The sequence below is a fragment of the Perna viridis genome, chromosome 12 (genome assembly GCF_037379345.1).
Source record: "Perna viridis isolate PV_CMFRI_1.1 ecotype Kerala chromosome 12, ASM3737934v1, whole genome shotgun sequence".
NCBI classification, from domain to species: Eukaryota; Metazoa; Mollusca; class Bivalvia; order Mytilida; family Mytilidae; genus Perna; species Perna viridis.
Window position 1 is genome coordinate 25,674,633 of NC_142456.1, and position 10,619 is coordinate 25,685,251.

Consider the following 10,619-nt stretch of genomic DNA (forward strand, 5'->3'; position numbering starts at 1 on the left):
TTATTTGTTTGTTAGTTTTTGTTTGTTTTTGTTGTTTGTTTTTGTTGTTTGTTTTTCTTTTTTGGGGGTGGGGTGTTTTTTGTTTGTTTGTTTGTCTGTATGTATGTATGTATGTATGTTTGTCTTTGTTTAATTCAAATGTAATTCCTGGTATCATATAAATATTGTACACTGTTAAAAAAATGTTGATGTTAAAGACAGATAGATCGTACTCATCTTCGAGTTTATGTTGACGGTTTAAAAACATTCTGCGTAATGTCTTGTCAACAAAAGCCACGGAAAATCAAACAAAAAATTAACACTGGTAGCGTGCCTTAATATTTCCTAATTGTAGCATGATTTGTAGAGGCATAACAATATTGTCTTGAATGTAACCCTTTTGTACAAAGTACAACAAAGGAATTAAAGAACTGATGACTATTTTTTCATCAAAGACCTTTATAAAATATTTAGAAATATGTTTAACTGGAATGCAAAAATTTACGCCCCCACCCCCTCCTTTTTATAACGAGTCTGAGGAACGTAAACATTATAGTAATTTAATTTCTCACGGACAGTGCTGCAAAGATATATCACTAGGTAAGGGATAATAATATATGCTTATTTCTAGCGGATTGACATACGTACAAATGTTTGGAGGATTCTGGTAACAAGTTGGACACCATAATCTAACTTTACTGGTCTCGGACATATTCCCAACTGCTTTAAAATCCTAAAAAAATACTAAAATCCATAAATTTTAACCACCGCCAAAATAACCCACCAAACTGTAATTTGTTGAATTAGTCAGGGGAAAGGGATTACCTTTATTAAGACTTACCTAATATACCTAATAAATAGAGAAGTTTACATTATATAAACCGAATTTATCAAAGCAATTAAGTGCAAGAAGACGTTGTAAGAATCATCAAAATTCTGATTCTTATCTGATGCACCCCCCTCCCCCAAAAAAGAAGCTGCACATTTTTATTTTTGTTATTAAGTTGCTTCATAGGTTTATATGATAAAATGTATAATTATCAATTTCAATCTGTTTTCTCTACCGAAATAATCCACATTAAAAATCCAAGAGTATCTATTGTATTTTAGTATCATTTACAAAGTTATCTCCATCAATATTGAATTTTACAGTCAGTATATTCTATATGATTGATATCTTCTTAGTACAATGGTTATATCAAAAGCCACGTGTTTTTTGTTTGTTTGTTTGTTTGTTTGTTGTTTTTTTTATTTTTTAGTTTGTTTGTTTGTTTGGTTTTTGTTTGTTTGTTTTTTTTTCTTGTTTTTTGGGGTTTCTTTTTGCTATTTTTTTTCTTTGTTTATTTGTTTTTTTTTTGTTTTTTTTTTGTTTTTTTTTTGTTTTGTTTTGTTTTATTTTTTGTTTTTGTTTTTTTTTGTTGTTTTGTTTGTTTTGTTAACTATAGCATTTTAAACAATATATCAAAAATAAAAATATGTAGGCTTTCCAACCATGAATCACACATTACATGATTCTTATCTGGAGTACTACTTAGTGATCAGATGTGTGACAACAATTTAAAGAAAACCAACCATCTAATTTCATAGTACTTTATTGATATAAACTTCGTCACTAGGTGGCTTTTTTAAATACTTAATTTAGTTTTGTTTCTTGAGTTACACTGTTTTAACCATACATTGGCTGCCTTGGAACTGGAAGAACTGGCTCATCTGGTATCTCACATGGATTCTTTAATTAGAAAAATATCATTTATCAAGTTTGAAGAATAAATAGATAAATATTATTCCTTCAAATTTTATTTAAGGCTTTGCATATGAAGCCTCCAAACGGAGCTATTTTAACTTTTTTGAACATTCGACTTCATTGATAATGCGTCCAATTTTGATGTCGATGATATCTCGATTGAGACTTTCTATTACACGCACCGTACTTCTGTGTTAAAAGTTCAAAATCGAAAAATCACTTCCTTACTGAAAATGCGCTTTTCCGACAGAAGATTTTCAGCCGTATCTATTTCGTATCAAACGTGACATCGATGACAATGGTAACAACAACGAAGCAAATAAACAATAACGAAAACTGCAGTAAGCAAACTGCATCCCACTAAAGTGCACCTGTATGGGATTGCAAATAATTACATCTACCAAACTTTTAGTGTTTAATTTGACATTTTCTGAAAGAAAAAATAAATATGTACATTTCATAAATGCAACAATGCTATATCTAAATAAGATAAACAATCAAAACCTAGAGGAAGCAAACCGTGTTCGAAAGAAACAAAATAAATACCACAATTTCGCAGATGCAACGTCTATTCTTTATGCACTTATCATATCTTAATTTCCAGAAATTCCCAGACCTAGTGATCTTCACACAATCACCTATCTCTCTGTTTATTCCTGAAACTACAAGTACAGACGAGGTTAGTACAACATATATGATACCAATCCACTTTGGTTTTCAAACAAAACAATGAGTGCCCCAAAAACCACGAGAAAAACTTCATATTTTAAATGAAAAAGTAAATCAATTCAGATATTTCATATCAACGATTTTAGTAAATAATAATAAAAGAAAGTCTGAATTGAAATAAAAGAGCTTGGTATGGAAAAGATATTCACAGGGAACCTACTCAGCTTGGTATAACTAAACGGGTGCTAAATTGTGTACTGAACTTTGAAGTTGTACTTATTTCGGATAAAACTACAATATTCATACACAGTAAAAGATATGAACATTTCTGTTTTGTGTAAATATTAACATGTGCCTCGTCGAATTATTGATAGAAAATGCTAATTTGCCAATAAAAAATCCGTAGTGAAAGTTTTCTAGATTATATATTCACTCGTTTTTTGACACCGAAGAAGGACTTTTACAGTGTATTGGTCATTTTTTTTATCTACCCTGTTCTGCTATTTTTTTGTAATATGTATTTAGTTAGTACAGCAATGTAATTTCTTGGCAATCCGGTCTCTCAATTAAGCTTATTATGTTCCTGTTTCTTTCATACTCTAACGAAAAAGGAGAACGCTTTGTAAGGGTATTTTTAAAATCATGTGTTTTTCGTTTAATATTCATAAAATGTATATAAGTGTTTTTATTTTCTACGAAAATCCACATACTAACTTACCATGTGTAAAACTAAATGGTTTTCCTGTACCAACGAATATTGGTTGTCCTTCTTCGTGAACATCAAATATACCAGTCCAATAACTACTGAAACCTGGACCATTCATGAAACAAATTGATATTGGATTTTGAACTAACTTATTTATAGAAAAAAACGAATACATTTTCGAGATAGATAGAGCTATTTTTGTCCTATTTGTTAAAGTGTTTCTATCGATCGCAAAAGTTAAATCTGTATCAACAGATTTTTATAGTTCGTTTTATTGTATTTTTCCACCCTTGTCCCAGGATAGGGAGGGTTTAGCGCTCACAAAAATGTTTACCCCCGCCACATGCTTAATGTGCCTTACCAAGCCAGGAACTTGTCGTCCAGTGGTTTTCGTCATTATTTACGTTCATTTTCATTCATTTTACTCTTTTGCTATAGATGAGGACAATTTTCGTCTTGAAGACCGAGTAGAATCTGTAGAAGTTTTATTGTTCGATGTTATTTGGTTGATAACTCCATCTTCTTTCATATTGAATAACATTTGCAATATATGTTAATTCTTCAATTCAATCTAACACTTAGGGACATCATTCAAAACATCATGCCACTGCATACTTATTCAAATATAATATTCATTCTAGTGAAACATTTCTAAATGTAAATGAGATAATATATATATTAAACTTTCACACGCAGGTTCTAAAGGGGTATTGCCTCAGATAAAAGGAAAGTTGACAATACAAAATTAAAAGTCATCGCGTTTGTCGTAAAGTTGGGTTAGTAATTTTGTTTTACCATTGAGCTATAAGTGTAGGTCAAAATAAGACTGACAGTATCTGTTTATCTCAAGTTCTTTGGGGTGGATGCAATGTATAAAATCCACGAAACTAGGATTGTTTTCAGCCGAATTAACAACAAAATCAAAGTTCTATGATTTTTTGTTGTATCATACACATGGTGCCTGTTGTAGACTTTAAGTTACACAGAAATACCACACGAAATAAACATATCACCTGATACAAAGTTTACTACTGTCACTGAGTTGTTTTATATCACTATGTATACAGAGTGTACAGGGGAAATGAATTAATAGTCTACAGGGTGATATTGCGTGATATATCATAAATATGGTAATAAATCGAGATGTTCAACAATCATTGTTTGTTGCGGAGCTGGTAGAAAATATACCTAAATAACTAACATTTGCTTGAAGTTAAAGTTGTACATATCATATATTTAGGTTAAAATTTTACATTTTTGTATACGCATAACAAGTGTTATATATCGCACACCCTATATCACACCTCTAGACCTATATAGCATGCCCAATATCACACACCGAGATCTATATCACATACCAGATATCGCACCCATTCATAGACCATACTTGAGGTAAAGTTAAAGTATATGATATAATGTACATGACATGTTAAAATCTGTATAACATGCTGTATCAACCCTCGACCAATATCACCCCGCGGGCCGGTGGCCCCTAAGGTAATATGGGAGTCTCCAGTTGTTATAGGATGTGATTTTGACTTGAAATATTCAGTATATATACGACACATCTTTAGCTGTAGATAAAATGAGTAGACATAATGCATCAATTTTGAATATAGACAACGGCATATTGCAACCCAATAAAATTGTACAGCGATGTCTACAAACAACACCTTTAGGTACATGTACTCATCATCATAGTCCCAAAAGACAGAGTAAATTTACCTTCTAGTTTTTCAGTAACATGAACTAACTCAGAAAGGCTTTCAGGTTCCCACAGAGATGTTTTAGCATGTAAATCCCGACAATGTTTCTGGAAAAAAATGAATAAAAATATCGTGCCAAGAGTAAAACATGTTTGACCTTTTAAGGAGGTATACATGGGGGTGTCTTCCTCGAATGCCAACATTTTATATGTTACCTATTCCTTGAATACCAACAAAATTATTTCAATAGATGTTTATGTTGTAACAATAGGATTTTTTTTATAACAATTAAAATGTTTTTTATAAGTATTTAACTGTTGAGATTAATTAGTAAAATTGACAAAATGGAACATTTTATACCTTTTTATATGAAAAAAAGCAGATTTTTAAAAATATGTAAGAACATAATAAAATTGAATTATCAAAAATTTACAAAAAATATAATAAAATTGTAAGACTTGTTTTTTTCTTTTATTTAAAGAAATGTATAAATTATGTACCAAAATATTAAAGAAATTCAGAAAATTAACATCAATAAACATTATTTCAACCTCTGAACTTTAATATTGAAGACTATGATTTATTTCCATCTTTATCATTCTAACGTTTCAACTACTTAATATGAATATATTTATGGTGTAGCAATTACATTTTTTTTCAAACAATTTAATAAATTGAATAAAACCCTCATGCGTTGTAACTAGTACTAGTATTCCTACATAGAGTAGAATGATAGATTGAAATATCCAAGTTATTGGACTACAAAACAAATTCAGTCTATTGTGCTATACATTACATGTCTGATTTTGTGAAGAAATGCCTAAGTAGAAACAGCCAAAAAAAAAAAAAAAAAGATTTTAACAACTGGAATAAATATCTGAAATATGAACTGAAATAAGACACCTGTAATTTACCTATCTGTTAATTAGTATGGATGTTTTGTTGTGATAACCACTAACACAAATTCCTTGAACGCCATCAAAACGTTACAGGTAAATTGTCGGTAGATCAAAGGATGTTGGCATTCGAGGAATAGAACGACATAGGAAAAAGGACATAACTCTTCAAATCAGTGATATGCTTGGATTGTATTCAATTTCACCAAAGCCTTTCAAGCTCTCGTTTGAAACAGAATAAAATGAATCCAAGTTAATTAGATGCTTACATAAGATTGATGTAAAATGCTGAATACAAACGTTCCAATGATTTTTAAGAGTTGTGTCCCTTACCCTAGGTCTACTACCTTAAGTTGGTAATTTTTGTCATGTGACATATTGCCATTGAAATACATATATTTTCATTAATATCATTTTAATGAACAAGAAGATAAATATAAGGTATAACTTTTGATATACCTAAACACTTTTAGATAAGTGTGGATATACCTGAGCTTGCCAAAAACTTCCTGCATTATTAGCGGAACATATATGGTAACACTTTCCTGATCTAGGTGGAATCATCTCAAAGCCATGAGGACACTTTTTTTCCTTCTTACTGCAATCAACTGAAAACAAGTGTTTACTTGTATCGTATACATATATTGCAACATTGAGCGTGAGAGTTTTTTTTTTTTTTTTTGTTTGTTTGTTTGTTTGTTTGTTTGTTTGTTTGTTTTGTTGTTGTTGTTGTTTTTGTTTTGTTTTATTTTTTGTTTTGTTTTTGTTTTTTATGTGCAATTTAACTTTTCATTGTTACTTGTTAGCCTTTTATCTAAATAGGAGCGATTCTGCATTTCTCACGATTTTTATTGGAGTTCAAATTGCTGGTGTGTAATTATTTTTTTTTACTTTTTCCGATTCGAAACAGTGTGTATGTAGATCGCCTTAAAAAAGTTTGTTTTTTACGTTCTGTCCGCGTATATTTATTTTAACGTATTAGAATTATCCCATTGCTCAGACCGGTGGTTTTGCCGATATTCCTTATTGTTACCTAAAGAGATTAGTACTAACTGTTACAGACAGGACCAGTAAAGCCTTTTGGACATAAACATACAGTGAGCCCATACTCGTTAACATTACATGTCCCGCCATTTCTGCAAGGTTGATTAATCGCACAGCCTATCGCATAAAACATAATATGATTAAGTTAAGTTAAAATTGAGCACATTATTACACTCTCCTGTCCTGTTTCTCAACGTTGTTTTAACATTACAAATTTTACTTTCCCTTAATTCCCACCTTTATTTACATTATACATGTATATTCGAGGTACATAATTCATTTTTACCTTTGATTTTTATGTTTTTTTTAATTGTTTTTGGTTTATAGTTTTTTTGTTTTTTTTTTGTTTGCTTGTTTGTTTGTTTGTTTGTTTGTTTTTTGTTTTTCGTTTTGTTTTTTTTTTTTTGTTTTGTTTTTTGTTTTGTTTTTTGTTCTTATTTTTTGATCGAGTTAATAATATCGCTATCGTTTTGTTTTGATAGCATAACCCAAAGAAAACGATTTAATCAGGAAAATACTATACTGCGTAGCATCCAGTAACGAAGAACAAGTCTTGTGTAGGAACGGATCTAGAAACGGAGTTCAAGTTTAAATAGACACCCTAAAAAGAACAGTCACAATAAGTCAATGTCGAAATAAACTGTCCATATGCAGATATCAATATTAAAACGACATATTCTGTTGATGTCACAACTAAGTCTAGAAAATTTGAAAGTTTGATATTGCTTCTCAATCTAGTTAACGATTTGATATTCTGTAATTATTATCATATAGGTAGTAGTGATTTCTCAAATTTCCTTGTGTACAAAAGTCGACAATTCACCATTTAACATTCACTTCACAGCACGAATTATATCAATCCGCCGATCACAAAATTTAAATTATTTGGAGAAAATGGCAATAAAATATGGAGAACATGAAATGATAAATAAAATGACTAATGCTAAAAACGCTTGAAGATTTGACTTGTGCGGTGAAGAATTTCCACATTCCAGTTGAAGCTAGGCGTTCTTCGGCATTCGTATTTTGTACTTTTTTTTCTCTTATTGAAAGAACTGTTCAAATACGAAAATTGTGATCTCATAAAGGGAATTACCGAATTGTTAGGCAATAGTAAAAAAATAATAAAGGAAAGAGAAGAATTTGTACATGTGACAAAACAGCGATGAAAACATGTCTACTCAAGGGTCGAAATGATCTCTCAAAAACTACAATTATTGGTCGTGCATAAATGACAATAAGTCTACAATAATTGTACATGTACGTTTTTTTCCTGATTCGTTACCAACTTCAATAAATAAAAAGGTGGATAACTCACAATGTTTTTCTTCTGGTTCTTGTCCATGCATCCAGAGTCTATGATGATGATTTACATGACTTTTGTGAAAATCATCATTTCTGTTTGTTGTGTCACTTTTGTGATCCAAGGCATCACATACTGTAGGAATAAATAAAACAACTAAAAACTGTCAAAGTTAAAGAATCGCTTAAGTAGCAGTCTTTTGTTATTAAGTAGCCAAGCTAATTTAATAACAAAAGACTGCTACTTAAGCGATTCTTTAACTAAGGATCATGCAAAATGTGATTCATGGGTAAAAAGCCTACATATTTTTATTTTTGATATTTTGTTTGAAATGTCATAGTAAACAGAAATTAACATGTGGTTTTTCATATAACCCGTGCTCTTAGGAGATAAAAGTTGTATAGAATGCACTGTAGATTTCAAAATTAAGGGAGATAACTCTGTAAATGATGCTCAAATACAATAGAATCTGCTGGATTTTCAATGTTGATTATCTCCTAAGAGCAGGCAGATTTGAATGAATAATTACACATTTCATAGTACAGACCCATAAAACAACTTAATTACAAAAATAAAAATATGTAGCCTTTTTTAAGGTGTATCACATTTTTCAGATTTTGCATGATTCTTACAAAGACAGCTACTTCAGTTCTTTTTGTGGGTCTATATGATGAAATGTACCATCATTCATTCTAATCTACATTGTATCTGCTCATAAGAGATAATCCACTTTAATTAAAATTCCAATAGTTTCTATTGTATTTTATTGTCATCTACTGTAACAGATTAACTTTTGAATTCTACAGTACATCTTTATGATTTTTATTTCCTAAAAGCACGGGTTATATGAAAAGCCACATGTTAGTTTCTGTTAATAAAAACAATTTAAAAAGATCATAAAAAAACTAAGTAGGCTTTGCAACCATGAATCACATTTTGCAGGATTCTTACATAAAGTTTTACTTAAATACTTTAAAAAAATCTGACTTCTACCTTATCTTTGATTTCAACTAGATTACTTTTGTTAAAAAAAACAATGATAGTTGAGAATTGTATGAAGTAGGGATGTTCTTAAACTTCCGTACTTAATTTTTATTTTATAAAAACTGAGTACCAGTCTATACAACAATTCAGACACTTTCTACGGTAGAGGTGATTCATAGTGTAGAAAAAACTAACAATGTTTTTTTTAGTCTACATAAGTTTATGCTACATCGTATATATTTTCGATAGTCCTTTCTGTGTTCATATTCTATATTTTTGAAAAAAGAAAACATTCATCCCCCACGGCTAAAATCGACCAAACGAAACAAAATCAATAAAGATATCTCTTGGAATGTGACAATTTCATACCCAATCTAAATTGTTTTATCTATGTAATCTGAAAGTGTTTCTGAATGGGAAATCAAAGGTGAATTTGGTGGGTTTTTTGGCGAACATGAAATACCTGCTGTCTGATTTTAATAAATATTGCTACTCAATTTATCTGCTTAATATAATGTACATTAAGCAGAAGGGTGTTAAGGCAATATGTTAATCTTACCTGAAAAGAATTCAAATAAGATAGCCAGCGTAAGAATATGTTTCGTCCTTGTCATCCTTTCAAGCCGACCCTCAGCAAAGCAAGATGACAGTGAAGAAGTTGGTATATATATATATCAGTTTAAACTTGTCATTTTTATGCACTGTCTTAAAAAGTTAGACATGTGTCAAGATAAAAATATTAGATATGATATGTTTCTACTTTATCAATGTAACCATCAATTTCTTAATATTATATAATAATATGCTCACATTTTGTTTACAAGATTTTGTATTACATAGGGAATGTTTGTTTATTGCGGAATATTTAAAAAACTGGGTATACAATCCTAATAAGTTTGCAAAAGAAAATTTACTCAGGCTAACATTTTACGCGTAACGTTCGTGCGAATCGACGATCATCTGCAAATGATGGATTTAACACTCTTTTTCCCGATCTAGAATTATCGGACCATTCGATCACTCACAAAACATGATTAATTCCAAAGGACTTTTATGTCAATTTTGTGAGTGAATGGTACGATTATACACAACAATAAATTCTTGAAAAACAATGTCCAATTCTTTTTATTCCAACCCCTCACTATCTAAAATAATAGTAGGCTCTCCTTCTATGAAATTGATCCCGAAATTGACATTGAAAATGGCGGCATTCGAACGACAACGTGATATGGCTGTCAATTTCACTATTCGAAGTATTTATGAGCTACAATACTGATAACTGTAATATGATGAAGATGAAAGCTTTAAAATCCTCCCGAAGAAAAATGAATTAAAAACAACTTTGATATTTTTATCTGCTCCGATTTGGTATATCATGATTAAAACCTTCAAATATGGCAAATTTTGTAATGATATACTGCTTGTCATAGTCACAGGTAAACATTACGGTTCTTATAATTTGCAAAACGTTATCAAAGATTTCTTTTATTCAATTTAGTTTTGCTTCATTCTGTTTCGATTTGAATGATTCCAACCCGAATAATTCAGTCGTTATATTCCACTCACTATCGATCGCTACATTAACGTG

The 10,619-nt window shown here is 30.4% G+C and overlaps 1 protein-coding gene across 1 annotated transcript; it reads right to left on the minus strand.

Annotated features, from left to right (window-relative positions):
• Nucleotides 1-1,548: 1,548 nt before the first annotated feature.
• Nucleotides 1,549-9,726, minus strand: LOC148601824 (protein NEL-like). Its single transcript, XM_088555977.1, has 8 exons — nt 9,591-9,726; nt 8,063-8,182; nt 6,754-6,861; nt 6,190-6,308; nt 4,824-4,911; nt 3,111-3,203; nt 2,270-2,385; nt 1,549-1,708 (listed from the first exon to the last, which is right to left on the minus strand). Exons 1-8 carry the CDS (start codon nt 9,643-9,645, stop codon nt 1,646-1,648), a joined length of 762 nt encoding a protein of 253 aa, XP_088412103.1. The 5' UTR covers nt 9,646-9,726; the 3' UTR covers nt 1,549-1,645.
• Nucleotides 9,727-10,619: the final 893 nt, after the last annotated feature.